General features: G+C 40.4%; 1 protein-coding gene across 6 annotated transcripts; it reads right to left on the reverse strand.

Moving 5' to 3' along the window:
* Positions 1-1,460: 1,460 nt before the first annotated feature.
* NFE2L2 (nuclear factor, erythroid 2 like 2) lies at positions 1,461-27,247 on the reverse strand. Of its 6 annotated transcripts, XM_037398679.1 has the most exons (6): positions 12,578-12,581; positions 10,571-10,573; positions 6,958-7,227; positions 6,701-6,796; positions 5,855-6,034; positions 1,461-3,768 (listed from the first exon to the last, which is right to left on the reverse strand). In XM_037398679.1, the coding sequence occupies exons 3-6, from the start codon at positions 7,222-7,224 to the stop codon at positions 2,560-2,562; spliced, it is 1,752 nt and encodes a 583-aa protein (XP_037254576.1). In that variant the 5' UTR covers positions 7,225-7,227; positions 10,571-10,573; positions 12,578-12,581; the 3' UTR covers positions 1,461-2,559. The 6 variants fall into 6 exon arrangements, with proteins under 6 accessions (XP_037254576.1, XP_037254573.1, XP_037254578.1 ...); XM_037398676.1 differs by lacking the exons at positions 10,571-10,573; positions 12,578-12,581 and adding an exon at positions 27,115-27,247; XM_037398681.1 differs by lacking the exons at positions 10,571-10,573; positions 12,578-12,581 and adding an exon at positions 26,828-26,903.

The following is a 27,247-nucleotide window of genomic DNA, read 5'->3' on the forward strand; positions in this document are numbered from 1 at the left end:
AGTGCAAGTTGGGTCACCTGGGTTTACATTTCCCCATGTCCTCTGCAACCAGATAAACATTGCTACTTGATGTAATGGGCAGGGTTCCTAGCGCTTCCAGGGATGTTGGAAATCTGAGGCTACAGGGGGGGGGTTTCATGACTTCACTGTATCTACTGCCTCGGAGACAGGTGTTTTGTGGGGCTGGAAGTTTGCAGCAAGTAAGATGGTATGAGAAGTGGGAAAGTTTTCTTTTAAGGTAGGCTGGGTTGGAATATCTGATAGTCCCAGGTTTAGGTACCAAAGATACTGAAGACTTTCTTCTGGTACCGGCACTTGGCCATTACACCTGCCTTTTAAAGAGGATATAGTCAATAGGATTGTGGTTCCTGGCACTGTGCTGCTCTGGAGCAAAACTGCCTTCTTGGTGAAACTTGTTACTGCTCTGCTTTCGTACCCCTGCTCTTCCCTGGTTAGCTGAGGCTGCACCACAGACGGAGTGAGAGGGAGTGTGTGCGCACGCCAGGTACTCAAGAGTCCTCTGCTATTCAGAATCAGTAAATGAGTTAACAGGAAGATGAATGACAAGGTGACAAAGACCAGAAATAAAATATTATGTGGGATAACCAGCTGGACAATAAAATAGCATCTGACATTCTGTGCATACAGGGAAAGAACAGAACTGGTACCTGCATAATTGTAGGCTCCAAACTAGTTAATGCTGTTCAGGTGAGAGGGGTTGGGGTCACTGGGAAGTTGTACAAAAGCAGCAAACATCACAGTCAAAACCAGGAGACCTCCCACAGCATCTTGTGATGGAATAATATTCATCAGAACTATGGCTTCCTGTACTTCTTGGCACTTTTTTTTTTTTTTTTTTTTGAGGACACTCAGAAGGTCCATAAAGAGCAATATAGTATGGAACTGGGATTATGATAATCAAAGCTGTTCCTGTGGCTTTCATGGCTGACCATGAGATAAGATGCTTTCTGCTGGATATGCAACTCCAGCACAGTTTAAAAGTTTGTGAAATCTCAAGCTGGAGTTCACCCACAACCATATCATTTTGTGAACAATGAGCGAATGGAAGGTTGGTTTCCTAATCTGATGTCCCTCTTTAAACCCCTTTTTCCTACAATTAAACAATTGTTGTGGGTCTCACTCTATCCTTCTTTAGTATCTCCAGTTCCTTCTCTATTTTAAAAAAATGTACTATAAGGTCTTGCAAAACACCTTGGTGTTTATTATACTAAATGAAGTTGTGCATAATATTGTAACTGACAAAATATTCCTAAAATGGTATCAAGGCATCAGTAGTAGAAAAAACATTTCAGATTAATTGTGCCTTCTTAAAGCTTCCTAGGGAAGATGATACAGTTTTTGATGTTCAATCAATATATAGAATTACAAGTTATGCATTTTCTGTATTCAAAAAAAAAAAAAAGACAATCAAGTACAATGAATCCACTTGAAGAGTAAAGAGAGGTAAACAAAGCAATGCTCTTTATTTGCCCAATTTTTATTCTCTTATAAATCATAATTTAAACTCCACAACTCTTAACGATTAATTGAGCACAGGTTCCAAACAGTGCAGTTGGTTGGCAGTTAGTATGCCTTTTTCCATAAGCCCCAAAGTAATAACAGTGATAAACAATGCTCGCTGATCAGTCAGACACACAGAGTATTTCCCAAACAATTACTCAAGTGTACAGTTTTCAGTTGGGAAATGCTGAGAATAGCTTAGTTAACAGATTTTTTAAATGCCTTTGGAGGAAAGACCTCATGAATTTAAGCCGTGTTCAAAGAGGAAAACAAAAGTTATGTAAACCTAGCATAGACTTGAAACTTAACTTTGTGTTACACAATCCTTCCAAACAGCAGTTACAATTTTGCTGAAGGAAGCATTAGTAATGCTGACAAGGCTGTGCGATACATCTCTGGTTATTAAGCATATTTGTTACATGAAGACTTAGCCTTGGAGAACTAGTGAAGTTTCCCTTCTTTAGGGAAATAAATGTGTATCAAGTAGAGTTAAAAAAGTTTAATGAACTGATAATTCAAAATCAAACACTAAGTATCAACTTTTATACTAAATTAAAATCATATATTAAATATAAAGCAAGTATAAATGTGTAAGAAAAATTGGAAACAAACACTATTGCATATTTATAAAAAAGTATCAGAAGCCATACTGCTTGTCTTGCAAGAAATCATATTTAGAAGGCTAAAATCTTTTATATATATATCAAATAAATCTATGAATAAAACGGATAGGAACAGTATATAAATATGGTATCTTTAAATATTTACATGTATATGGAAACTAGTCAAAGTGGTGCTATAAGAAGGAAATGTCTGTTACAAAATTGAGATTACAAGTTCTGCATTATGTCCATCTGCATTACGCTATTAGTTTTAAACTCTCATCTTCCATAAACTAATTATTAACTTCAAAATTATCATTGCATAGAATTCCTTGAAAAATATTACTTAATTCTGCATTCCACCTCACAGTAAGAACTATCGGGATGATGATACAAAAATAGTAACTTGGAGAACAGTAGCCAGCTGTGCTGCCCTTCAAAGTTTAGTCTCTGACTTGGTGCTTTTAGAAACAAGGAAGACATTGCCATCTCTAGTTTGCTGCAGTGAATATTCACTAGGAGAGTAAGACTTTCCATCTTCATCACGTAGCATGCTGAAGACCTCAAGGTATAAGGTAGTCAGTTGCTTTTTCATTTGACGAAGACTTTTGTCATGCTCCCCTTTCTCCTTAAGCAGTTTCTCTTTCTCATCTTTTAAGTTACTCAAGTCTTGCTCCAGTTCCACTATATTTTCCAGTTTTCTTTTACGGCAATTTTGAGCAGCCACTTTGTTCTTGCCTCTCCTGCGAATATCTCGAATAAGCGCAAGCTGGGCTTCATTGAACTGCTCCTTAGACATCATTTCATTAAAGTCATCAACAGGGAGATTGATGATTTTTTCAACAGGAAAAGGGATCTGCAGAGCTTTTGCTCTTTGCTCATCTCTTGTGAGATGAGCTTCAAGGTGGCCTGAAGGTTTATCTTTTGTGAACGGAGCTTTGGGGTGGCCAGGACCAGCAGGGGGTTCCTCCTTTGGTGCATTTGTACACTGCAAACTAGGTGTCCGAGCGCTCGGCCCCATGGAAGAAAACACTTGGTCCTGGAGCTGCAAGGAGTACGCGCTGGCATGGCTCTGCGGCACATTTCCAGGAGCACTATCCATGTCTTCCATTTCAGAATCGCTACAACCAAAAGCCTTATCTCCGTAGGCAGATGATTCAACAGAGTGTTCAGGTGATGCTACGCTGGAACTCGCATTCAATGAAATACCAGAGTCAGAATCATTACATTCTGGTACAGTTCCTGAGTGGTTGCCATTAAAAGCTTTACACAGTGAGAAATCAGAAAGATCAATAGGTTCACTTAGAATTTCTGCAAGTGATTGACTGATAGTGTTTGTTGTTGCTGTGTCACCGTTCGCCTTTGTGTCAATAAAGGTGGCGTAGAAATCCTCACAGAAATCAGAGTTTGAAGGGGATGTGTCTTTTAAAGAGTTCACACTCAGCTGGCTGGTGTCTTCTGGTGGCAAAATGCTGGAAAAGGGATCCTCCATGCTATCGAGGAAATCCGGACTGCAGTTAACATCTTTTCTCATGATGGGTAATGAGCTGCAGTAATTGTATCTGTTGTGCATCTCTGTTGGCTTGGTTTCAGGGCTTGTGATTGTGCTTACCTCGGCCAGGTTATCGTTTTCAATGTTAAGACACTACACGGGAAACGCAAGAGAAGTTGAGCAACAATTCTCCAATTGAGAAAACCTTTTTCTATAACACACAAGCACTAAATACTTTAGCAATTAACATACACATGGAACAGGTATTCCAACGTTGCTGTAACTTAGATCACTACAACAGACTTGTACTACAGAGAGGCAATCTAGAAAGATGACTAGATACCTAAGCGAGGGTGTGAAGCAACTTGTTCTGGACAAAGCTACTCAGAGTAAAGAGAGCAGAGCCTCTCCAACTCATCGTGAGATGCTGGAGAGACCCATTCCAATGCTATATGGAAGCTGCATGGGGCCCTCCTGTTCTGGTAAATTGCTAGTGGGGACCCTTGGAGGTGCCAGGTCTGAACTTCTCACAAGCACCACTGCTAAGAAGGGCATGAGTACAGTAAATGTAAATTACCGAATTAGACTTAATGAGCATTACTAATAAACAATTACTCACAGCACTCTTACTTTCATGTTATGTGATAGACTACTTTTCCTCAAAAAACAAGGTTCTTTTAGGATTTTCTGAATGAAGCAGCTGTTCAGTGCAGAGGAATGTAATTCCCAGTGAAGCAGAGTGCTGATGTGAAGCCTTGTGAACATTAACTCACCCGACATACTTTTAGTTAAGCTGGCTAACATCAGCGTGAGCATCAAAGACTATTATGTTGATGGACTTTCATTGGCTAAAAGACCAATGTTCTTTCCAAGCGGGTGGCAGTTTTTTAACTGAAGCTGAAATAAGTGGGCCTGCTGTCCCCAAAGAATTAGGCAATTACCAAAACGATGCTGCTTCTCTTAGGAAGGGACCACACACTGATTATTTCACCAGAGATTGTTCAAGGTTTAGAACGTGAGCTCTTTTTTTCTTTTCTTCAAACGTAATTTGTAAAAGGCAATGCCCTCAATTTATCTCCCTTCTTTCAGAAGATTATTCAATTACTATTCAGAATTACTGCAATAGATAATTTTGGTTTGGCTTCTTAATGTATTTTCAGCATCACTGCTGCCTTTTCACAGCCAATTGCCCTTATTAATTAAGGTGGGGCTTTTAAGGCTACCACAGCAGTAAGATTAGGAAAGCATGAAAATTTTGAAAAATATAAACAGAAGACAGGAAAATGCAGAGCAGCAGGAAAAACGCAGCTCCTGCGAACTTTTTTAAAGTACGATTTAGATTTACAGGCATTCCACTGAGCATTCGCTGGCTGGTGTCTTCTGGTGGCAAAATGCTGGAAAAGTGATCCTCAATACTATCCAGGAAATCTGGACTGCAGTTAACATCTCTTCTCATGTTAGTCTCTTGGGCTAACAGCATAAAGTAGAGCAGCACCATGCTAAAGCATTATGACATTCTATAGTAATGTATCTGAAAATAAATGTACTCAGTTTTGTCAAATCTAATGAAATATAAGAAGAAACATAAGGATAGGAGGAAAAAAAGCCTAGATGTCCTCTGTAACGTTCCTTTGAAATATTCAATTAATGTACATTACGTAATTAGTTCTTACTGAACACATATAAACAGCAGTTATATAACAACTACACCTGACTCTTCTATGTACCTAAATATATGTTGTTATCATCTTTACAAAACCTTTTCCTTAGATGAAAGTTGAATGCAAAAGTAACCATAAATGATTCACCCAGACACTGAAAAAAAAAAAGCATTTACAATAATGCTTGTAGAAACAATTCCTGTTGTAGTTCCATATTCAGAACTATCCATTTTTAAAGCAGCTGAAATTTCAACCATGATCATACCGTAACACGTTACAGAGAGATGCAAACAAGGATTTGCTAAAAACATGGGGAAGTTCTGACTGGTAAGACAGACTGTGTTTTATTAAGATCTTCTGATAAACAACTGATTTCCTTCTTCCGACATGTTTTCCAATATATTACATTTAAAGAATTAAAGCTTCTATTGAGTTATAGACATCCTACAGGTGTAGAATCCAACATGACAATCATGATCATGTGTTAAGATGCTACTGTATTGCATTCTCCAAAACACCATACTCTTCCAAAATATCATGCTATTTTTTTTCAGGTACTCATCATACTAAATCTTTACCTGTAACTCTGGAAGGGACAATAGTTCTTCCCAAACTTGCTCTATATTCTGCATATTCTCCGCATCAGTAAGTGAAACTAAACCAGGCGATTCCGGTGGCTGAGCGTGATCAGATGAAATGAAGACTGGGTTCCTATCAATCTGAGCAGGAACCAGTGACTGAAATGCAGCTGAAGAAGCCTGAAGTGTTTAAAAAAAAAAAAAAAAGTAGTAAAAAACTCCACCAACCACCCAACCAACAATAACAAAAATACCGCATTCATAAAAACAACTTTGAATTTTCCAAAGCAAAAAATCTGGTTTTTGGTGTTCTACCATTTCTGCAGAACAGACAGACAGGTATTTCTTAACAAAAGCATTTTTGTAAACAGCAGGATAACATAAAAATATTCCTATGAAAAGCATTTTCAAATTAAGGAAAGAAATAGGAAAAAAAGGTATCTAGAAACTGGCTGGTGAAGGGCTTATTGTTACACATCAAATAGTCTGGGTCAGCACCTGGAAACAAAGCAACTCAGACTCACCAACTCCGGAGAGCTGCACTAAGCTCAGTGTACCAAACTGTTAAAGTCCACTACCATCCTTTACAGTAGCTGGAATGGTTGCCATCAGATGGCATTACACACTGAATCCTGGCTGCAGGGTTCAGTAAGCAGAAGGAACACAAGAAGTACCACTCCCTCCAGACACAGCCCCAGTTGAAGCTTACTACGCCGCTTTATTCCAGCTGGAATCAGCTTGAGGACAAAAATCCCATCACACATTAACGTAATATAATGTAACATAACAAATGAGACCGATTCCCTAGATGACGACCCGTGAAACCACTGCGTTGAGCATTCTTACCTCATCGTCATCTATAAATGGGAATGCTTCTGCCAAGAGCTGCATGCAGTCATCAAAGGACAAGGTCTCTGCTTCTGGTTTTGAAGTCTGCGTGCTCTAAATAGGAAAATAATGAAAAAAATGTTACTGCATCTTTGAATAACTGAAGAATCTTCCATTACAGCAATGAATGCAAATTCATTTTAGGTAACCACTAACATGTCTTCCTGTGACTAGAAAAAGGATTAAACACTCACAAACACATGTTAAGAGTTTACCTGAGAAAAATCAATGGGTGGCTCAGTATTTTCTGAGTGAATGCGCTGAGCTGGCTGAACAGGAACAAATTCACCTGTTTCTTCGTCTAACTCCAGCTGAGCCAGCAAGGCTTTCTCCTGCTCTTTTTGGAGCTGCTCTTGTCTTTCCTTTTCAAGTTTCTTCTGTTTCTCAAGTTCATACTCCTTCTGTCGTTGACTAAAATCAAAAACTTCACGCCTCACCCCAAGGTCTATATCTTGTCTCCAAAGGATGTCAATCAAGTTCATGTCCTGTAACAGAAATGCTTTTTTTAAGCAAGCATCCTCTGCAGCATAAGTGGCTCAGAACAACAGCAAAGCTTTTAATTTCTATATCGAACAGGTAGACTCATTAACTAAGGCTTATTTTCTTAATCCTATGAAATTATCTGAATAAAATATGGCTCTATATGACCTTTTTGAAGGGTGCAAACTGATGGTTTCGCTGCTGTGGCCTGCACACAGGCTCAGAGAAACTGAAGGAATTTTTTTACAAACGGTAAGGTAATACATGAACTAGCCAGAGGATAAATGTATTCTTCTTTCCTAAGTTACCTCACAGAAAACGCAAAGCTATAGAATGAATTATGTCACATTAAGAAAGTAATTTTTAGGAGAAAAGAACAGAAATCACAAAGTTTGCCTATGTAAAATTTTTTCAGATGATCTTATAAAATTGTAAAAGCTGGCTAAAAACAGAATGAAGCCTGTCTGAAGTAACTGTAATGTGATACTGCAAAATGTATTTGAAAATATTTATGTTCCATCCTGGTATTAAGTATTAATATTAAAGATCAGCAGAACAGGGCTTCAAAGTTGGAGGATAACCTGGTTTCAAAGTCACTAAATGACATAACATCACTGTAGCATTAAACACAATTATTAAGACTATTACTAACAAATTGTAATTTAAAGCTTAGTCTTAAGTTGATGTTCTAGTCTAAGTGTGGTTCTAGGCATGGGTGGTTTGGAGCAGCTGAGTATAAACTAGGGGTCAATAGGTCTCAAATATGGCCCCTGGCTCATCAGGGAGTCAATCATTATCAGCCAGCTAACAACGACCTCGATGCCTTGGAAATCACCTCTTGCGCCTGTAGTGCTTCAGAAGACAAATTAAACTCTGCCATTTAGGGAAAACCAACCAGTTAATATTATTCGATATAGCTATAATCTCTTTTAATTTATTGTATAAGGGGTTTTTTTAGGAGGAAGGGGGTTAGTGGATTGGTTGATTGTGGTTTTTTACTCTTCAAATACTCAATATTTAAAGACTGAAGTCTGGACTACTTTCTCCCGTGAAGAAACCCTAACACTCAGAAATCATCAATTCGGATGTCAGCTGACACAGAATTTTAATACTTGGTAGCCACATTTGTCAGATGGGTAACTGCCAACAATTCCTAGCTGGTGCCTGGGAGTTTTCATTTAATGTCATGTTTCATTATTCTTAAAATTACCCTTTAGTGGCAGCACACAAAAATCGTGTTCAGTGTTGGGCATTCTCATCATGCTAGCACACTACCAGTAATATACTGAACACTAAATTTCATTTAAACAGAACTTTACCAATTCAGTTAGTGGTTCTATACCTAAGATACATCTATTTTGCCAACATACCAAATGAAAACACTCCCTTACCTCTCTAAAGGCTCTTTTCAAATAAGGACGCGAAGTAACCTGAACACCAAGTCACGCTGCCTTTCAAGACAATCACTTCTGTACAGTAGTTACGACAAAAAGCTTTAGGGCAAGTCCACAACTGAACAGACCAATTCAGTAATCTCATTTCTTTGTTAAAAATTCTGTACCATTAGCACTCATATTTACACGTGGCTTGAACTACTCTACCAGTTACTAAAAGAAAATTATTTTCTCTAAAATCAAGCAGTTACACAAAATATCTGTGCATAACAATATGGGCATTCCCAAATCTAAGACATATTTAATATACCTTGCTGGGAGAGACCAAACTCAGCCTTAATGGCCAGCAATGAAGAAGCTGAAATAATTACAGCGGCTGCCCAAGACAATGTTTGGTCTTTCCAGATTGGCAGGGTAAAACAAACTAATTAAGTTCTGCAGTAATTGGAGATATTGCAATATGGTATAGCTTCATTAAGGGCCAGTAGTTTACCAGCTGCTCACTGTCTCCTTCTGCAGCAGATTCAAAACTGTTTCCTAGTCTCAGAGCATTTGCAATATGTTCTGGATAAAACTGCAGGATCTGTATTTTAGGGCTCACTTCTGAATTATTCATTTAGAAGGCACCATTAAAAATGTGACTCAAAAGATATTTTTGTGTGTGTGTATATAATGCACAAGGTTGTGAATTAACAGAGCTGTTCTCCTCCCCACGTTGCAACAGACTACAGCACAAAAATAGCAAAACGGGTGCTAAGTTTCAGTTTAAATCACAAAAAACAAAAGAAGTGATCAAAAAAAGAGGTAGAGAAGGCAAGGCATAGCATGTTTTCCTTGAGAAGAAAACCCACATAGCCTTAGTGCAAAAACTTAAGGCACTGCTATTAAATTTTTCAGCCATGCTACTGGCTGTATTCATTATCAAAATAAATAGCTTTGGACACTGCATCATTTGTGGGATGAGAGACCTCCAAAGACACACCAGCTGGCCAAAAAAAATGCTGTGGCTGTACACCATCACTTCTGCGTCTGTGCAGCAATCAATTCAGCAAGCAGGATCATTTTTTGAATGAATATGCTTGCACGGTTTTCAGGATCTTGAGCTGTTGTTTGAGAAGTACTACAGCATTGATTGGCTCCTGTCACTATTTTTCAAGGGACCGTATTTAGCCCAGTATCTTCTCTCTGGCAAAGAGCGGAGCTTTGCTGAATGGTGGTGTGCTCTACCCTGGAGAGAGATGCTTGTCGGAAGCACCTTTATTTTATTTAGTAGTTGTGCTTGTGGCACTTAAAACCAAAAGGGTGGGGTTGTTTTTATTTATCACCATATAATTGCAAAAGTTCCCTCCTATTTTCAGTTTGAAAAGCTCTATACAAATAGAGCAATATTAGCCTTAACTTTGAGTAACAACTCAAGAAATTACTCTTCACATGAATGGGCTGTACAGAGGAAGTGTTCTGTTAATATACTAATAGATACTACCATCAAACAGCACAGTCATTTAAATATTAACCTGCCATTTAACGCTCATTTATAATTTCAGCCAATGCTTTTAGTAATACTGCCCTTCTCAAGAAGAAAAAATTCTGGCCATCAGCCCAAAGCCTTAGGTCAAAGTTAATGGAGTCAACATTGACCCAAGTGATTCACTAAGGAGTGAATCACAACCCCCAGCACAAGTTGATGCAAAGAAAAAAAAAATTAAAAATTGCAGTCTAAAGCAAATATTTTGCAATTTTGTTCCTTCAGCCTCTCCACAGCCTTCGTCTTTAAATTATTCCCCTGCCTCATTGAACACTCACACACATACACAGGCAGGCACTCTACATTTATCACTGAAGCATTTTCCCCCTTCCACTGTGAAAGCATCACAAAAATCAGTGTATTTGACGCCTGGAGTGTTTAACTAAAGTTATTAAAAGGCATTTCGCTTCTTGCCTGTGCATCAGCTACCCGCTGATTTTTAGATGCCTCAACATGATGTGCTGGTCTCAGAAAGATTAATTTGGAGGAACAAGCAAACACAGATTCACATCCAAACTGGATCACGTGCACTGAGAGTCCTGTGAAAGGATTCATCTGACCCAGGGCTTGTTGCTGCCCTTCGGAGCCATGCTAACCACTTCCCCTAATATCAGACATATTTACTGTAAAGGCGCCAGGCCTCATGTGATAGACTCCACAAACGCCCGTTTGTTCTTTCCCCTGTTGTGCAACTCCTTGAATTGCATCAGAGGAAACGATGGTTTTGGCAGAGCCAAGAGGCAGCGCGGGAAGAGTCAGGGCCTCCCCTGCAGAAGGAAGGACCCGCACTTGGGAAGGATTGCAGGCACTATGCTCAGCTCTTCCTACCAAACACCAACACCTATTTTGAGGGGAAATACATTATGGTATTTAATGTATTACCATTGTCCAACATTTCTAACTTCCGGGAAAGTAACATGGTTTTAATATTTTTCCCAAGCAAACAGTGATTTGATTTTGTTCATAATATGTTCTTCATGATTTTGTAAACAGAGAAGAACTTCTGCTTTCCCATGATCCATGTAAGCAGGAGGTGCCTTGCACTCATGGTTTGATTTTTCTGTTCATTTAGTGATATGCTCTTCCAACCACATCGATAGCTTCGTTTGGACATATAAAGGCACTTTTAATAAGATAAACATAAATGTTAAACAATTCACATTAAGCCACCATCTGGCCCCCAATGGAAATTTTCATGTTTTAGATTTACATATCGGCATTTGCCATCTGGGCAGAGTCTGTTATACATTTTATGAGAAAATCTCTGACTACATTGTAAAGTTTGACGATTAACTCTTATTACTCCTAAGCAAACATATTTGCAGTAGAGTAAACAAAGGAGAGAGACCCTGTTTTCATGTTATTTTCATAGACTGACTTTTGTGCTTTAAATAAAATGCCAGTCTTTCATTTCACCCCTGCTGGGTTTATCTGACTGGTTTTGGTTTTGTTTGGAATATAGGCCATTTGCAGGTACAACTGATAACGTGGAAACATCCAGCAGCCCAAGTGTCACCAGAGAAACAATCTATCTCAATACAGCATTTTCAACCTGTTGTTAGCTATCCCCTTAATACAGGGCACATTGTAAGTATTGCGCATTTACTTCTTAACGTCACGCCTTTTGCAACATAAACTGGGGTAACACCAGCAGAATCTCTCACCAGCCAAGGATCTGGTTTTCATTCTCAGGATCCATTAGCACTGAACTTCAAGAAGAGATACTTCACATGCCAGCATGAACAAATCAAAGAGCAACAGAGTCCATGGCTATGGCATCCAGCACAGAGCTCAGACTGGCACCCCACAAGGAGGAGGAAAACACTGCTATAGCTTACTCACAGAAAGACAGATGGCAAAATATCCCCCCAATTTTCCAGAAAGTGAAAGGAATGAACAAAACCCACCTTTTTTTTTTATATAATGAAGCAAAAATATAAAAGTGTGGGAAGTGATGATCAAGGACCCGAGATACTCCAAGGCAAGAATGAAAGGGAGGGGATCAAGTAATAAAGCCCACAAGAGAAAGAGCTGAAAGCTCTTACCACTTAAGAAAAGCACAGGCTGTGGAAGCAACAGCTGAATGTCTTCCCGTCATCATTCTCAGGCAAAATTGATTTTGTTCATGTAGGCTTTAAGAACGATTTATACATAATTTGATGTTTTCAGATGATCTCTGAAATAACCGTAACTACTGGTTTATTTTCTAAATCTTTTTCAAGGTAAGTTACTTAATTACAAGTCATAATTACATAAAAAAAACCCGATCCTGGAAACATAAGCCTCATGCTTCAGAGAAAGCACTGAAAGCTGATAGTTAACCCACACCGTAACTTTTTTAAAACAATTTTGAGTTTGGAAAGCTGACCCATAATTTCCAATCTCTTACCACCAGAAACTGTAGAACAAAAGTTAACTCAAGACTGTGCAATGGACAGCGAGGACACGAAAAATTCAAACAAGCAGCAGCCCGTATGAGAAGAATGAGGAAAAGGGAATGGCAGAAGCTATTTATGCTGGAGGGCAGAGGGGGACAACAGCAATTTTAGGTCTGGATTGAGGATTTGGAAATGTGACAGAACAGACAGCTGTCAAGCAAAGCCACATGACAGCAACCTGTGATTTGTGTCAAATCCCTGACTGCCCTGTGGAGCTGCCTGCTGTCCCACATTCTTCACCAACACCTCCCAGGCAACCAAGGAGGAAACAGGGTGCTTGGGTGGGTGTCATGGTGTAACCCCCGCCAGCAACTAAGCACCACACAGCTGCTTGCTCACTACCCCCGGGTGGGATGGGGAAGAGAATCAAAAAAGTAGAAGTGAGAAAACTCGTGGGCTGAGATAAAGGCTATGTAATAAGTCAAAGCTGTGCACACAAGCAAAGCAAAGCAAGGAATTCATTCACCAACTCCTATCAGCAGACAGGCGTTCAGCCATCCCCAGGGAAGCCGGGCTCCATCACATGTAACGGTCACTTGGGAAGACAAAACACCCTAACTCCAAACATCCCCCCCTTCCTCCTTCTTCCCCCAGCTTTACGTACTGAGCATGATGCCGTATGGTATGGAACATCCCTTTGGTCACTGGGCTCTACTGTCCCGGCTGTGTCCCCTCCCAACTTCTTGTGCCCCCCCAGCCTGCTCGCTGGTGGGGTGGGGTGAGGAGCAGAAAAGCCCTTGACTCTGGGTAAGCCCTGCTCAGCAATTACTAAAGCATCTTCTCTGTTATCAGCACTGTTTCCAGCACAGATCCAAAACACAGCCTGTACCAGCTACTATGAAGAAAATTAACTCTATCCCAACCAAAACCAGCACAGTGGGTGTGAGGGGGTGTCTTTTTTTTTTTTTTAATCATTCAAACTTGTGCCACTAACTACTGCTGTGACTGAACTGACACTAAACCAGTACGCCCTGACAATAAACTAGCCTACTTCTGTTTCTTGATGCCCACATGCTCTTCCTGGCCCTAAAGAGTCTTTGGACGCCTGACATCTTGGTCAGCAAACTCTTTTCAAGCCCTAGCAGGGTAACTTAACTGAAAAAGAACTCTAAAAGGGTTGGAAAGCCATAGCTTTAAAGAATTGATGTTGTAAGAGAATTTCCACTCCATGTCTATACAACTAAGCTCGTTGAAGAATGCTAACCACATGTCTTGGGATATTCTTCTGCCCCAACAGAGACTTATGGGGTAAGCTCAGTCCCTGAAAGGCGTTTTTAGGCAAACATAATTTTCTTACTGAAGAAAGAAATCTCTAGAATGCTTTGCCAGGCCAGGAACAGAAGCAGATCTGGTATTTAGCCTCTTCTCTCCTAACGCAGATCTCACACTTCAGACCGTACCTCCCACTATATTCCAGGTTCCCCGAATAAATGTCAAACTGTAAGGATCTACTCTTATAAATCAGATTAGTTGAAAAACTCCTTGGCTGGGTTGTTCAGCATTCTTAAAGCTTCACTACAAGCCTTGTCTGGATATTATCCTGACAAAAACGGGGAGAGGCTCTGGCTGGCTGGAAGGCCCTACAGGTGCTATTCTGGAAACTGCCCACCTACTCTCCCTACCCTCAATCCAGAAATAACTCCTTCTCAGAGATGAATGATTTATGTATTTCACCTGAAGCATCGTCTTCCAGGAATGATATGAACAAAGGCTACAACTAAGATCTGTACAGCTCCCAACATGATGATTTCCCCATATACAGCCCATAGCAAGCCAGCTTTCCAAGCTGCCAGGGAAAACACACACCTCATACATTCACCAGTAACAGTGAAAAGACAGGTTTCTTTAAGCCTGAAGAATGCAAAATGAGCAAGCATGTAAGGGCAATAAAGAATAGCTGTTGTAGGCTGTTCATGGTCATTAATGTACCAACTCCAAAAGCTCCCAAATCCTAATGCTAACAATAGAGCGAGGCCACAGCAGGTAAAGAAAAACACCCTTGTCAGAAAGTCAGCAAAGAAAAAGAAAAGGAGGGATATAAGAGCAGTTTACTACTACACTTCGACAACAGTTTTCTTTTTCTGTAAAAATCAATCAATCCCCACCTCCCTACCACTCCTTTAAACACTGAACATTTGCAAGAGCCTCACAGCGTTCCCTTCCAGCCTGGAGCACAGCAGCAGGAGTGACATTTTCCTCTCTGGCTCATTAATCTCTGGAGTCAGAAATACATACGTATATCCTTTTCCCACCACATTCGGTCTGCCTTGAGGTGGCCATTTCTGGTACAACAGATCAGTGGATTCTTACTTAGTGCCACAGATCTTTTTACAGAAGATTGTTTCATGCTCTTATCTCATACACTCCAGAAGTAGGTAGCCATGTTTTTCTAAATTGTTAATCAATACATATTTTAGAAGGTAGACTTAAAATAATAAGAGTTTAATATAAAGTATGTGATTTCCAGGGGCTGAATGGTCCCAGGACTAATCCTGCCACATCATCTTTAAATAAAAAAAATTAGGAAAAAAGCACACAAACCCACAGTCTCATTGGTTTACAGAAAGAAAAGTCTTAAATCTGACATTGGCACTTGTTTTGTTTGTACGATACCCGATTTTTCAGAAATTATTCTCTAGTATTGATTGACAGATCTGTCACGCATTGTGTCTGTTCCAAAGTCCCCTATTTTTGTCTTTAGGCTAAAGACAGAGTTAGGTCTAACATTGTGAGCCGATGACTATGAACTTTTCTTGAATAAATTTAACTATGCCCTTACTTACAAGCAATACCCTGGCTGCTAAGCAAAAGCTGAAAATGGTCATGGGTGTCATCCCACTTCTTCAAACTTAGTCCTAAATCTCTTGACATCCCAGAATGCTTTCTGGAACATCAGTATCTAAAGCAATGGATCTCACATGTTTTTAGAGTTGTGCTGTTTCCGTTAGATGGGTTCCATTCTTCCCTTTTTGGTCTTAATTATATTGTGTTAATCAATTTCATTTTTCCACAGTATATTTGGCTGGTATAAAAGTGTTGTGGTCCCTTCTACTCAGATTTTGAATCCCTCTTTCAGCTTAACAGAGCCATTTACTTGCTGCTACTTTATTCCATCTTGCATCAGCAGCATTACAAAATGATTAAGGCAATATGCACACACAGATAATATGTATTCAAGTTACAATATATTACACAAGTTGCACAATGAAACTGGGAGGCTGGGGATTGTTTTATAAGAGTTAGTCTATTTCTTTTTACATGCTTGATACATCAACAAAGCTCTGATGTGTTGCCCCAGCAAGTAAACTGAGTGATTCTGTTGTGGCTGACTTTCTAGCTGTTGTCTAATCACTGTAACTCCATTTTGAAAGGTATTCCAGTAGCAGCCATTTCAGAAGTCTACTTCATTTCAGCAAAAGCTGGTCTTTAATGGCTTTATTTGTGTTTGGGTTTTTTTCCTCCCAAGTTAAAACTGCATCATAAGAAAATGGGCATTTATTGAATTTTGGCATTTATACACCAAAAAAATCCTTATCCTAGACATAAACAAAAAATATAAAAAATATACAGCATCTGAAAATACTGCTCATCTTTTAACCATAGGAATATAAAAGCCTTTGTGTCCCAATTAATTTTATATATTGAACCTACAGTACTTGGAAAACAATTACCTGTTAAATGATTATCTTCAAGCTACCCTGCTGTACCCAGCCAGGCACGTACTGTGTGCGGACATTGCCACAGGCTACTCATTAGTTTATCTACAAGAGGACTTGTTTATAATAATAGCTCAGTCATCTGGGAAACACAATCCAGTCAAATTATAGCCTGCTCTTATGTCCAATGAAACAAATCAGGGCGCAAGAAAAGAAGAACAAAGAACCAGAGAAAAGAACCTAACCAAACTTCAAATAACATATTTATTAGGTTGTATTAACCTTCGGTTATAACCTATGAGCCGCTATTCTGATTTCATCAGTATTACACATTTTTGGAAATGCGCATTTCAAACCAAACATGAAAACAGTGTGCTTGCACCAGATGGGTTGTTACAGCTGTGCTACAGCCTGGATGTGGAAACCACTTGCTCTTAGTATTACAAGAAGCATGTCTCACCAAGTTTCACTTCACTGATCTCACAAGCAACTTTGTTGTTGTTCGTGGGCCAAACTACCATGGCAAGGAACTGGAGTCTGTGTGTGTGAGAAAGAGAAGAGGAGAGGTTCACTAGGTGTACTGCCAGCACACATCCATTGGCCCTCCTTCAGAAACACCCGACATCTGGTCGGTAAGGCTGCACCAAATAAATTCTTCCACACTTCCGAGCTGAGCTGACAAAGAAAGAGCAAGGATGCTTTAAAATTCACTTGCCACACAAACACCTGATCAGTCTGAAGTACTATCTTAAGGCTAAAAGTTTAAGAATACTGTTACATTGCAAGGAATACAGTTTGCTCCCAAGCTGATCAGCTGCAAGGTGTCCTGTAGATGTCAGCCCACATCTGGCGGAATATGCAAGTGCCTACCTCCCACTGCAGTCTGTGGGACACAGGTGTTAAAATACTTTCACGGATCAGAGTCTTGCAATTAATGCACACTTTTCACAGACATAATTTATATAGACAATGCTGGGAATTTAGTGTCAGTGCAAATAAATAAGCAGGGTCTTTTTTTTTTTTTTGTGAGTGTTCAACTTCAAATACACTTGGAAAGGTTATTTAGTTTCTACAAGGGCAAAGCAGAAAACCCCACACAACAGAAAAAAGGCCAAAAATACACTGCTATTCAACTGGTCACCACTGGACAGTACAGGACCATAACATATTTGAGGAAGGGAGGTCCAGCACAGCAAATTTTTGCTGTGGTGACACTATCTTTCCAAACAAGTAATTCATGGTTAAACTGTTTATTTGACATCATGCACTGCCTTCATTAGTGACATAACACAGAAAAGCTTCAGTAAATAAAAATACCATTCAACTGTGCATTGATGACCAAAAATGCTCTCCCTAAATTTACATGAAACATCATAGAAGTCGTTATTTAATTTGCATGAAAGCAGTCTGTATAGCTTTTCCCCTTCCTCCAGCCCCACCAAGATACACAGTGAGATTTGTTTTTCCATAGAATACGGCAAGATAGATTTTACTAATTTTCTTAAGCACCTGCAATGTACATGTTTCTCAGCAAAAAGCAATCCTCTAGAAGTCATCAACCCCCACAAAGGTTTCAGGAAGCTCTTTCACTTGAAAGTCCTGCAAAGTTAAACAACTAAACCAGAAAGCTCAAGATGGGCCAACATGTCAGGAACCTACATACCAATTTCTCATTCTTGTACACAATGACAGCTTTTGCTTAAAAAACTGTAAACCTACTGAGAAGTTGAACAACACTGTACAAAACTAAAGCTTTGTTTCTGTATGGTGCAATCCCGCCCCCACTATGTAAAGTCCTGTGTAGTATTGAGTTTATAAACTCTGAAAACAAAAGGAGCCAATTCATCTTCCAAGGCATGAACCAGAGTAGGTAAACAGGTTTATACCTCTTACTAAATCATATAAAAGCAGTAATTCTCAAAAGAACAATAAAGTCTGCAGAACTCAACCATCCGTAATTGCATCTTTCCATCATTATATGATTTCCATATCATCCATAATGATGTGGCCTCCACCACCAACCACTTTCTTTGTGGCTTCCATGGCTGTGCCCCTGGAGTACACAGGAGGCTCGCAGCCTGTACAGCTGATTATCACAGGGATGCCTCACTCAGCCTTCAGATTAAATGGGCTAAGAAATGGTACCTAAGAAATCAAGGAAGAGGCCAATCCCTGACATGTGTCCCCTCACACACTATGCTAGCACCAAGACTTTTTGCCACAAATAAGAAACATGTCAATACACCTCTTCCATCCATAAGCAGTAAACATAATCCAGGCACGTTTAACAAGTGTACGGTTAACAAATGTTAAATACTGGGGGGGAGGAGGCTATCCAGTTTGCAAGTATATTACAGTACACTATATTTAGCAGATTGTTTCTAAAATCAGAATTTATAGATTTTTTTCTAGTAGAGATTTGATTGCTTTCCTGATAATTAGAATAAATTTGCTAAGCAAAAAGGTTAGGAAGATCACTTGTAAAATAATGAAATATGGTATGCAAAGAAAATGTCAGGTCTGGATCTTAACCAGTTTTCTGCCTTTGACCTTCACTCTCTTATGCCTCAGTAGATACTTGGGGAAAAAAAAAAATCAGGTTATAGCAAATTATCAGAAAAAATGACAAGATTCTACAATTTCTCTATAGCACAGTTAATTCAGACAATGAGGGAAAGAGAGGTCTTGTTACGGTAAGTCACTACTCAGCTATGAACTGTTCATTGTCATTACTACTTGCATTTTATAAGACTTTGTTCTTCACCTCTGCCACATATACACATAATTTATCAAAAAACTCTCATCTCAAGCTTCATTTTGATTTTAAAATAATTCTATGGCTCAGACCTTAGTAACAGTTTTTCAGAATAATTTTAAAGCACACCCATAACAGTTTTAATTATTTAAGCGGCTTCCATTCTTCATTTTGCCAGCAAAAATAAACTTCAAGAAATGAGAGATGTCTAGAGGTGTTCACACTGGTTACCAGCTGAACAAGTATTCCCGAGAGTGGTAGGTGCAGACTAGATTCCTGAAGTGGAAGATAATGAAGGATCACAAATCAAGCTGGAAAACAATCCATGGAACTACAACATCCCACTGAGTCACCACAATTTATACTAGCTGAATTGATCTAATAATATTCTAGTTCAAATACCAAAAACCAAATTCGAAAGTACAGTATCAGAAGTCACTGCTGTAATTCTCTCTGTTACAGCATACACAGCTAAGAGGCACCTAAACACGTACATTTCCATAGCCAAAGAATTCCATACAAATAATTTAGAAGACCAGGTGTCAGAAGTTATGACTTAAGTTTCAAATGTAAGTTCTGGGGTTTCATATTACACTATTTTAATAATAGCATTTTCACTACTGAAGTACTTCCACTTTCATCCTTAGGTATCTTAAATCCTACTTGTTTCAAAAGTTTACTCAGGTTTGATTTTACAAGTATCAGTGGGACAATCTTCCAGAAATTCCTCAGCTGACAGATCTGCTCAAGACCCATCTACAGCAGAAAAAGAAAATGCAAATATAATTCAGTGTTATAAAACAGAAAATACACCCATGCATCTCATGCCAAATAATTCACAGAACATTGCACCAAGGTCTACAGTACACTTGTTCCAAAGACAATGACTATATTACCTGCACCGGTCCATACATATCAGTCACCAGTACTGCATTAGTGGTACAGACAAGCATTAGCCTAACAAGCTGGGGTAGAATATTCCCATTGACACGTTGTGGATGACCACTGCCATTAATGTCTCCACACTCTCCTTCCAGCCACCAAGCTTCTGAAAAACTTACCCTCTGAGCAGAGCTGCACCAACCTTCAGAGCCACCCACCCACCCCTGCCACTCTCTTATGCCCATCGCTTTATTACCCAGTTGACTGTGGAACAGGTCATCCGGTCACAGAACTGCATGCAATCTAACTGGAAATACCCTGTTTTCGGACAAAATTCAGCTTCTTACCCAACAGCACATAACTCAAGCAAACAGCTCCTGAAGACAGAAGGGAGAAATGACGAAGCATCCAGGCCCAGGCGGCACAAAACATGAATGTCAGTTGCATAGCAGACCTAAGACTGGCCACTTACATGGGAGCAGGCAGCATTCAGTGGCAGACCTGCATCAACTGCGTGCTACCTGGGAATTCTGAGGGGGGATCTTCCAACAGCCCAAGCAGTACAGGAACTGCTCCACTAATTATAGCAGTAAGTAGGGAGGTACTAATTTTACCACAAGGGTTCAAACAGACAAACCCCCCCCTCCCCCCACCCAGGATCTTTCTATCCTAGCTCTTTGCGGCTAAACAGTGGTGATGATCTGAGCAGGAAGCAAATCAAAGTCACAGCAGCTTTTCATGTAACGCAGCTGTACAAAAGTCCCTGCTTCAACATTTAGTGCACATTAATTTCAAACACAGCAAATAGGCACACCCTTAATCATAAAACAAACCTCTTCTTCAAGGCAGGCTATCAACCAAGCTCCTTCTGAGTCAATTTCTCAAGTATGCAAACTCTGTTTTGCAAGCAGTTTCCAGGAGTAGATTTTTTTATACTTACAAGAGACAGCATGTAAAATCAATACAGCAAATGGCAATAAAACTTTGAAACTGCAAGACAGAGGTGGGGGCAAGGGGGGAAAAGTTGGTATCTTTATATTTCATAGTCATACAGAAGACACTTCCTTAAAAGGTTTGAAAGAGATGGTTTCAAACTGGTGTTACATAACTTATTGCTGCAACATCAAACTTAAAGGAACTTTTCCTTTTTTTTTTTTTCATTGCGTTCCATAATACTGCATAAATTGGATTAAAAGTCTTAAAACTGCAAGACAAGTATGAAGTTGGGTGGTCTCAACTCCCCCAGTACTGCAATAGCATCAAAGACATACTTCTTCCACATTTATCTTAACTGTAAAGATAGGAAACATTAATAGTTACTTACAGCACCTTCAAAATAACACCTAAAAATAAACACTGTTTTATATTCCTTCTTCCTGGTATAAAAACTGCAGCTAATCAGAACCAAAATCAGAAATCTGAACTGTAATGAAAAACTTCAACCGGATCTGTAGTATATAAATTGCATCCACAAAAGTATTTATTTCTAAGCTATTCTACTAGATACTACCCATTCTACTAGAACCTTGCCAATTAGTACTTGTGCTAGGGATTATTAATATACCACTGAGCAGCAGTTACGCTGTGCTTGTAAAACAATGCTAATTTAACTTTGAGTTAACAACACTCTTATTAACTTCTATTAACTTTCCAACATCTCCATGATCAACATATCAAAGCACTTTATTCTTTTGAAGTGAATATTACAGTAGGAATTAAGAGCCAAACATAAAGCCCATGTATCAACACATAACATTAAAAAAAAATAATCAATGTGTCTGTTAAAGAAAACTGAGCAAATATTTCACCAAGAATTCAAAACGGCTAAAGACAGAAAACGGAAGATGCTTCATAAGGCAAAGGCAAATTCTATTCTCCAAAGTAGTCAAATTCAACTTTTTTATCCTTACTTGATGTTGTTACAGACTGCTTGGTTATCCAAATTAATATTTAATTTAATTTAATTAATTTAATTTAAATGTATGGTTCTGAGAGACTTTGCTTCCGTTTGAAACTGGCACCATTGGACTATGCACATTAAGGTAAAGCTAAATTGATATTAAAACAAGGTAGTCTGCTGGGGAACGTATTTATTTTTTTTCCTTATTTTAAAAGGTGGTAGAGAAAAATGAAGAAATACGTATCTAAAAAATCCTGAGACAAGACATGTGTCTGTGCTTGCTTCGGTACTGTGTGGCACAGTAGTAACAGTTCTTACACTTTAGAAGAACTTGAGTACTATATGATCAATTAGCTTCTTGCCACTGCCAATTAATACGTGACTGTCAGTCACTAGCTTTACTTTTCCTGTACAGAAAGCAGCTACCGAGTAGGAAAAAAGCACACAATGCCTATCTTTACTTGAAATGTATTTGTCGGTATCTGTTTCAGATAAGCCTTCCATGACTTAAAGCAGTTTTACACACCACAGAGAGCATTGCTGGCTTCATTTCTCACTGGCTGGTTTCACTGTTTACCTTAATAAAACAAATATGCTATAAAATTATTACTTTTGAGCAATCCCGAGGAGGATTTAAGTTTGCTATAATCAGCCATCTTTGGGTAACACAAATTCAAAGTCATGACTTCCAACTCCTCCTTTTCATTGGTCTACACAGAAAGACTTGCATAGACAGCAGATGAAGTGTTTCCAAAACCAGTTAAATAAGATTATCGCCAAAAAAAAAAAAGAACTAATTTCACCAATATGTTGTATTCTTTTCCCTTCACCTAGAGCTGTATTCTGTGGCACAAAGTCCAGCTCTGGTATAATATGCTGTATCAGAAAACCGAACAAACTTCAAACCCTTTCATGTTCTCTAGGAATGTGCTATATTAAAATAATAGGTCACTTAGGGTTGGAATGATACGGAGGCCAAAACAAACTTTAACTAGGTGATTAACCTGGAGACTTTGTAGGACTTTTTGCTGGCTGGAACTCAAGCACAGCAGCAGGGGATTAATATTTAATTCATGCCGACAAGTTACTGTCTGGACTTGTACTGCACTAGCTTCAGCCAACACAATCATTGCAAACACACCGCACTCACAAATCGGCCTAATGCTACTGAACAGTTCAGTCATTTTAAAGCTCATCTTCGTAATATAAAGGGAGGAAAAAGAAAAGAAGTGGTGTTCTAGAGACAAAAATCAAATTCCTTCTTTCCAATGAAGCACACATCCAGTGTCACAGGCATGGGCACACTTAGTATCATTTACTGTCATCATCTGAACTTCCTATATATTGTCTCCTTCTTCCCTAAGCTCGTTCTTTTCTGGGCCTGCAATTGACTTTTTCACTCTCCTTTTAAAGTCTGAGAGCTTTTGGAATGCAATAATGACAAACTCTTGACAGCTTTTGCTGGTTTTTGGTGGTTTCTTGGTTCTACTGAAGGACCAAATATAACAAAAATTTACAACTATATAGGAAAAATTATAGTAAAGAATAGCACAAATTGATTTTACTGAGAACATAGGAACATATACTTGACTTAGCTCCTTCCACTTCTTGCATTCCTCAACCTCATTTCACAAAGGCCAGCATATTCCACAAAGGTACTGAGATTTCTTTAACAAAGTAAGTCTGTTGAATACGCTACTGCTACATTCATTTCATTCAGGATCACAAAAGGAAGAATACCTATCAAATAGGTATTTTGCTGCTTTGTAAATTGAAGATACAGAGGAAAAGAAACCAACAAATCAAAAGAGCATTCCAGTGCAACAACAGATACAGTAATCTGACACACTTTTAACAACATTCTTGTCCTTCAGGATTATATATAACCTGCTGCATTCGTATTCAGGGTAAGTATTATACTGTCCCTATTTTTTTCAATTAAAAAAGAAAAAAGGGACTGAGAGCCAAAATTTATTCTTGCACATGAACATTAGAGGGAAGTGTACACAAACCTTCCTAACCACCCACACAGTGATACAAAAATGTCTCAAGTTCTTTAAAGCACACAAGATCATCCAGCTGCCCTCTGCTTACACTAAACATTCTTTTTTTGTTCCAGTTTGATCTCTTTCAAACATTTCCCAACAAACTTTCAAAGCCAAACTCCTCCCCAACTTCTGAGTGCCAGCCACAAGCTTCAAGTTGGATTTTCCGAGGCAATTAACTTCTTTCACTTCTATTTCCAATATAACTGTTAATTCTCAGCACATTTTAAAGACAAACTACAGAACAGTGTTCATATGATATTTACTACAATAACAATAATATCCAGTTATCTGTTCTCCTGAAGGGACCGACACAGTTAGCTCCTATTAGTCTACATTCATTTCAGCCAAATACGCTATATTGCATTACAGCTACCACGGGCTTAACTGGAGGATATTCTTTTGCAAGTTTTCAGGGAAAGAAAGCTCTATCAGTGCAGCCTGGTATCAAAATGAGCACAGAAGAACTGAGGGGGTCAAAATAAATGCACTACTACTTACTCTAATCTACTTCCTTCAAACTTGTCCATAATTTTAGTAGGTAACATTATATTCAGAAATATGGATGGTCTCTTATACTGAAATTTCAGCTGCATACACAGATATATATTTCTACAGATATCTTGATCAGATGTTTCTATTTAACAGGGTTATTAAACCTCAGTATCAAGAAACAAAACAAAGAACCACCAACCCAAAAAACAAAGACTTGTTGCCAGGCCTGGGCAGTGCACTTGTTTGTCTTTGCCTGTGGAATCTACCTCATGTGGAAATGATAGGCCATTAGGGAATAAAAAATAAACCCATTCACTTGACAATTTAATGCAGCATGTCATAAAAAAAGTATGTGTAATTCCTCTTTAAAGCCCTTTAGACTGAAGGGATCACGCTAATTGAACTAGAGACTCTTCAGGGCAGTTCTCTAGGTAGAAAACCCTAACAGATACACTTAAAGCAGGCACTCTATTTGCCTACTTGGATTTGCTAGAGCTGGTCTTACTCCAGCTTAAGTGCAACCCACAGCTTCATTCTTTGTATTGGAAAGTGAATTCTTTCTGCTCTCTTCTTGTTGTGAGGTTCAAATTCTAATAACTGATGAGCTTGTTGAGCTGTTTTACAAGGTTACAGGCAACCATTTCAGTAACTTCAAGTTTACCGAAGAGAACAGCTACTATGAGAACAGCATACTTTTGCAAGTGTGAAATTTCTTGACGCTTGTTCCATTGCTTTTTTTCTTAGATGTTTTGATGCCCGTGTTGTTAGTGTGTAATAGGCAGCATCCCATTTCACCTCTGCATACAGTGGCCCATCCTATTTCCAGTCAGAAAAGTACAATAAAGGAATACTTTTTCCAAGAATATTGCAGGCAACAGCACTGCTAACTCCCACAGAAGTATGTAGCAGAAACAGGTGATTTTGCATTCTGGTTGAGCAGCTAGCTCCAGTCCTTCATATTCACCTTTACTGCCATGACAACTGCTACCAGGCATAAAAAACAGACTGAGATCTTCACTGTATTTGCACAAGTGCACATCCTTCCCATCCACTGGCTTGTGCAATCCGAGGGCAAAATGAAGACCATGCTCCCTGTTACCCATTTTGAGTGAATGTTCCATGGGAAAGGGTATTTGAATTTTCTGTGTAATAAATACATTTAAAACTGTACATGTCAAAGATGGTAATCATTTACTATCTGAAAAACACAGTGCCTTTACAGGCTAGGCCTGCAAATAGGAAAATTGCAACAGGTGGCTGGGTAGAAAGGGTTTGACAAAGTAGGCAAACAAGTAATAAAAGCTAGGTTTGCTAGCAGGGAAGTCACAGTGGATCAGGCAAGGAGCTACAAAAGCAGGTACACAGGAATCAGTCTGTCAAGACTCTCAGAAATGAAAGCAAAAATGCCACAGCTGGATACTATTGGCAAAAAGATACTCACAGGGTGTTTATGTAGCACAAGCCAAAAGCCTAATTTTTGTTGCAGTATTTTCCAAGCAACTGAGGAGGCAAGGCAGAGATCACCACTGTGCCATCCTGGGCTAAGAAAACAGATGAGCCAGGCAGAGCTATGAGTGGCTCAAGACAGAACAGCAACAGCAACCAATGAACAGAAAAAGGTGTATCCAAGGCTAACAGACAGGCAATTAAGAATTAAAAGAAACTCTATTGTGCAGCAGGTATTGTACTGACATACACTGAAGGAGCCTCAAAACTTTTCAGTCTTAAGTCTGTAGTATTAAAACAACTCCAGATTTTCATGTATTACTTCTTTAAACCTAATAACTAGCTGATAAGGCTGTTTCTCATTTAAAAGCCCATGAAGAACACGTTTATAAACATCTGAAATGGAGTTCAATTATGTTTTAAGTTATTCGCCCCACTCTTGCAACCAGCCTGCAACACAAAACCCTTGAACTTCCCCAGGCTTTTAGAGAAGAGAATTCCTTGCACAAGAGCGCAAAACGCAAACGCACCCAAATACCCCAAAGCCTCCCAGCGACTCGCCTTGGAGAAGACCCCCAGGAAACACCTCCCGCGTCGAAGCCCCCGAGAAGCGCTGGGGTCAGCGCCCCGGAGCCGTCCCCAGCGGGCCGAAGCGCAGGGGGAGCAACCCGCCCGCAGCCCCGCACCAGCGGCCGGGGCCGGCCCGGTTCAGGCTCCGCAGGCTGCGTGTGAGAGGCTGAGCCAGACCCCGAGCCGCCCCAGGGAAGTGCATGATTGTGCAACTGCCGCTGCTGGCCCGGCCCGGGCCGCACGCTACCGGCGGGGACGGGGCCCCGGCGGGGCGGCTGCGACGGGCAGCCACGCCACAACAGAAGGAAACCTGCGGTAACTCACCCGAGCGAGGACAGAGAGGCGCACGGCCACGCCGGGGGCAGCGACGCGAGGCCGCGCCCGGCGCGGGCTGCCGCTCCCTCAGGGGCCGGGGCCGGCTCCGGCCCTCTCGCCCTCCCCGGCCCCCTGCCCCCACCCGAGGCTGCTGCAGAGGCGACTCCTGCGGGCCCTGACTGACCTTTCCGCGACCGGAGCCGGCGGGAAGAGATCCGGCCCAGCCCTGCTCTGCTCGGCCCGGCCCGGCCCGCCTCGGCAGCGCGGGGCCGGGGGGGGGCTGCAGGGGCCGCCGCGGCCCCGCCCCCACCGTGACTCAGCGCGTTCGCAGGGGCGGGGCGGCGCCACGTGCGCCGCCGGCCTCGTGACCGCCCGCCCCGCCCCTCGCCCGGACACCCGGCCGGGCCGGGCCCCGCGGGGGGAGGTGGGGGTGCCGCCGCCGCCGCCACCGCCCGCCGGCCGCGCTCTCACCTGGGCGGTGGGGGGCAGCTCGATCTCCATCGCGCGGGACCGGGGGCACGGGGAGGCCGGCACGGCGCGGTGGCGGCTGGCCCGGCGCCGCCTGCTCGGTGGCTCCGGCGCTGTTCGGGGATGGAGGCGGGCT

Source organism: Falco rusticolus, chromosome 8, assembly GCF_015220075.1.
Source record: "Falco rusticolus isolate bFalRus1 chromosome 8, bFalRus1.pri, whole genome shotgun sequence".
Lineage (NCBI taxonomy): Eukaryota > Metazoa > Chordata > Aves > Falconiformes > Falconidae > Falco > Falco rusticolus.